Raw genomic sequence first — 4,421 nt, forward strand, 5'->3', positions numbered from 1 at the left:
ACAAGGCAAATGCATGCACTATCTCCAGCGCTGGCTGACATATCTTAACCGGCCGTAATAAAGAGGCGACTCTTTCTCCTCACACAGTCCTCTCGAAGGAATTTGTCAAACTGCCAGTTGCTATGAAACCTTTTTTCATTAAAAAAGCATTTGTTTCCTGTCAACAAGTGGATTTCATGCACTGTGACTTTTTTTCTAACTTCAGAAAAAGTGTAGGCATCAGCATACAGTTGGGGCTGAACTTTGTCCTACCTCCAGACAGAAAAACAACAGGCAGAGTATAAAAAGGGGGAGCAGCGGAGGAAGAGACTTGTTTTTGTTCGAGGAGTTGCAGCAACGCAGAGCTGAGCACAGAGAGAGAAACTTTTTTACCAAAGGGTAAGTGACAGAATTCATTACATTTGCAGTAAATACCAAGAAAGCAAAAAGTATTTGCTGGTGTTCCCCTTTACAGCTACGATATATAAATGGAGAAATGCTAAGAGACAGGGACCTAGGGGTGTTGCGCAATACCTTTCATAAATGCAAATATGCAGTGTATCAATGTATCCCACTTCAACCAGCCACTGAATAATTTTCTTTATTCATGTAACCTTTCTGTCATGCATGGTAACACAGTGCAGACATTTTAAACGTTATGCTTTCAACACTCAAGTATGCTTCCTGTTCCACTGTACTGCTTTATACTCTTTGTATTTACTGTGAATCCACAAGTTCAATTTGTATAGAAACAACATGAGGACAGATTTGGGGACCTCAAATAAACTGCTTTGCTCAGAGTCATGGGAGGATACAGGGATTTGGAGAATGTACAAATGATAACCCTTCTCTGACCTTTTGTACGCTGTTGATAGACTTCAACCAATCTCTAATGTTCTCCCCTCCCTTTGTCTCCTCTTTCACCCCTTCCCCAACTCCTCCCTCCCTTCTCTCTCTCTGTGCTCAGCAGATTGGGGCAGTGAGGAGGCACCACAGAGATGTGGGCGTGCCTCAGCCTGCTCACCACTCTCTGCCTGCTCCATGGGGGCGGCGCAGAGAGTGACGGGGGCGGGCCTCGTTGTCAGCTGCCGCCAGCATGGAGGATAGGGGAGGTGGAGCCCATGAAGGGGGCCATGGGCCGGGTGACGGTGGTGGCCCTTCTACAGGCCAGCTGATTGTTCTGCTTGGTGCAGGCTTCCAGGTGTGTGCCAATCGTGTGTCCACCTTTGACCTCTTGCTATGCACTTCTGTCTTTCAAGAACATGACTTGCATCACCACAGGAGCCCTAAATCTGTGGCAAAGCATGATATTCACACTGTCTTGGGTAGTCAGGAAGCGTTACAGTAATGATATTTGAATCTTAGCACTGCCAGTGAAATGTTGGCCCATTCTGCAAGGCTTACTAAGTTGGCAGCAAGGTATAGCAGGCTCAGACTGGTCCTTCTTATGCAACTATTACAAAGTTCGTTTTCGAAGAAGTGCATCCTATTCATCCAGGGAAGCTTTCTAAACAACACTGTTCAACTCTGATTTCCCCCTTCTGAGCAGAATGGACGGCCTGCGCCAGAAGCTGGAGAGTCAGGGTCTGAAGGACGTAGTCTACATGGTGGTTAACCAGCAGGGGGAGCAAGCACAGCGCCTGCACACCATGCTGGCCCAGAGACTGACAGAGAACATCACCCTCTACAAACAGGAGGAGCAGCAGCCTAATGTCTGGCAGGCACTGACCGGAGAGAAAGATGACTTCTTTGTTTATGACAGGTTTGTTACCTGTAGTGGATAGTTCATTCAAGAGCAAATATTTTAAATTTTTTGGTTCCTCACCATGTTTTTCTATCCCTTCGCCATCAGGTGTGGTCGTCTCACCAACCACATCTCTCTTCCGTACACCATCATCGGACAAGGTCATGTTGAGGGTTCGATCAGAGATACCTACTGCAGACGCATATGTGGGGACTGCACACACGAGGTATAGACCACACATAACTGCTAGAATATACATACATTTCAAAAAGCATAAGTCCTCAGATAATACGTTGGTAACACTTTTAATCAAAGATGAGCTCATTCTCTTCTCCTAATTGTTCCACAGAGCACTGACACACCAGTGGAGTGCACTGTGAGAGCAGACGCACAGCCTGACGCAGACGCCGCCCCAGCTGTAGAGGAAGACACCGGGCGTGGTCACGGGCATGGTCACCATCATGGACATCCCCATGGTCATGGCCACCATGGGGATAACCAGGGTGTTGTTCAGCCCCATGGCTATGATCACAACCATGGTCATCACCATGGAAGCCACGATGAACAGCAAGCTGTTAGACCACAGAGGCATGCGCAAGATGGTCAAAGGCAGGATCATTTAGATTTAGGCCAGACGCAGCAAGCAGTGTACATGCAGAGGCCCTGAGCACAAGAGCAGGCCAGGTGAAAGTCAAAGCACAGCTGACAGTGGACAGCAGGCTCCGACAACGCCGCCTCTCCTAAGGCCAGCTGATGCTGACACTGACGCAGGCTGTTTGGCGACGCAGGGAGCGAGCAGCCGGTTGGTCTGTGACACTGTGACGAGGCGCTACCCGCCTCCTGACAGTGACACGGGCTGATGGGCGACGCAGCCAATAATGTCAGGGAGACCTGACAGTGACGCTCGCCTCCCGCTGACTGACAGCAGCCTCAGCCAGCGCAATGAGCCTGACCCCCAGGTGTTGTGAGCTGAACATGAGAGCAGCTGTAAGCTGGCTCTGACATCAGCTTCACATTAATAATACCAGCCAGAAACACCGGGGCCAAGCGCTCTATTTACCAACAAGTATTACCCTGGGAGAGGGCAGGGCAATCCCTGACAGCATGTGGGATAGATGAACATGAGTCCAACATTAAACACATCGAGCAAAGCGTGCATTGGCAGCTTGTTAACTCGGCACATTTGGCAACAAATAATTTGGTTGTGCCTTAAAGGGGAACTACGGCCATTTTCAAAATTCATACATGTTATTCCTATGGTCTAAGTCAGTCCAAAAATATTAGTAAACATGAACAACTCTCTCCCAAATCCAAAAACTAGAGAGCTAAAACTCAAACCGGTGATGTCATAGGGTATAAAGTGTGGAGCTGCTCCATAGACAATGAATTGGGAGAGATGTTCTATACGAAATCAGTCTCCCATTCATTTTTTATGGAGCAGCTCCGGACTTTATACCCTATGACATCACAAGTTTGAGACTTCCTTCTCTGGTTTCTGGTTTTGAGAGAGAGGAGCTCATGTTCACAGATATTGATTGAACTTTCCTAGGAGATGGAAATAACATACTGGAATTCTTACTTTGGGTGGTGTTCCCCTTTAATATATACCATGTGTCACCTGTCTTTGCGTGTCTGTCAGCGGGTTGCTCCCATCCTTTCTCAGGCGTGTATGTGGTTGTCATGTTCATAAATGGCCTCCTCCACCTTGCTCTCTCCATCCTTTATGAATCCAGACGCAGAAACTACGCTCTAGTGGCATCTGTATGAAGTCAGGCAGGAGAGAGAGGAGAGGGCAGTTCAGGAACATGATAAACACTTTAAACATTTGCTATCGAGGATATTTGAGGGAACAGAAAAAAAAGATCTGAAAATACTGCAAACAACAAATGACATCAGATAAAGTGAATTAGGTAAGAAATCCTTGAAGAAGGTTGTAGCAAATGCTACATTTTTGTTGAGGAAACCTGAAAGCACTGGCCCATTACTGGGGAAAAAAAGTCCTTACAAGATTTAAAAGCAAACCTAAAAAAAAGTTTATACCAGCGATATGTTTGTCTGTAGCACATGCTATTGATCCCTGTTCTTGAGCACATATAACGGCACCATGAATGACTTTCTTAAGTCTGCAAGCTTAAACATATATCAGGTGTATCTTTTTATCACAAACATGCACATTTTTAAATGTTGCGTGCTTAGCATTCCTTTGCATTTTCTAGATTTTCTTTAAGTTGCAAAAAACACAAAGCTTGCTTTAAAAAAAAAAAATACAAGACTCTATTGTTTAGAAAAGGGGGGAAATGAGTGAGGCAATGAGCGACTGTTGGAATACACTCTGTACTTAATGACGGTTTCTGGGGGAAGACGACAGTCACCCTGAAAACATGATGCTCGCACAGAGAACTGTATTGTGTTAAGGCTCAAACATGGAAACTGAGAGTTGAATAAAGATGGTTGAGTTACTTTTTTGAGTTTGTGTGTGTGTTCTTGTTAAAGGGACTGTTTGTAACTTCTTACACTTACACTCTAATAAATCATTGCGGGTCGGTGTTTCCTATGCGCACTCATGTGTGGCTACGCTGTTCCAACACAAACTACACAGAAGCACCAAAACAGCAAAGTTATATCTAAGATAAGATAAGATAAGATCTACTTTTATTGTCCCCGTGGGGAAATTTTTCCTGGACTCCGTCCAACTGCA

General features: G+C 45.7%; 1 protein-coding gene across 3 annotated transcripts; it reads left to right on the forward strand.

Moving 5' to 3' along the window:
* Window positions 1-203: 203 nt before the first annotated feature.
* selenop (selenoprotein P) lies at window positions 204-4,183 on the forward strand. Of its 3 annotated transcripts, none has more exons than XM_074637100.1 (5): window positions 204-378; window positions 950-1,180; window positions 1,529-1,741; window positions 1,832-1,949; window positions 2,073-4,183. In XM_074637100.1, exons 2-5 carry the CDS (start codon window positions 978-980, stop codon window positions 2,694-2,696), a joined length of 1,158 nt encoding a protein of 385 aa, XP_074493201.1. In that variant the 5' UTR covers window positions 204-378; window positions 950-977; the 3' UTR covers window positions 2,697-4,183. The 3 variants fall into 3 exon arrangements, with proteins under 3 accessions (XP_074493201.1, XP_074493203.1, XP_074493202.1); XM_074637102.1 differs by having other exon boundaries at window positions 236-378; window positions 2,073-2,669; XM_074637101.1 differs by having other exon boundaries at window positions 237-378; window positions 947-1,180.
* Window positions 4,184-4,421: the final 238 nt, after the last annotated feature.

Source organism: Sebastes fasciatus, chromosome 6 (assembly GCF_043250625.1).
Source record: "Sebastes fasciatus isolate fSebFas1 chromosome 6, fSebFas1.pri, whole genome shotgun sequence".
Classification (NCBI taxonomy): domain Eukaryota; kingdom Metazoa; phylum Chordata; class Actinopteri; order Perciformes; family Sebastidae; genus Sebastes; species Sebastes fasciatus.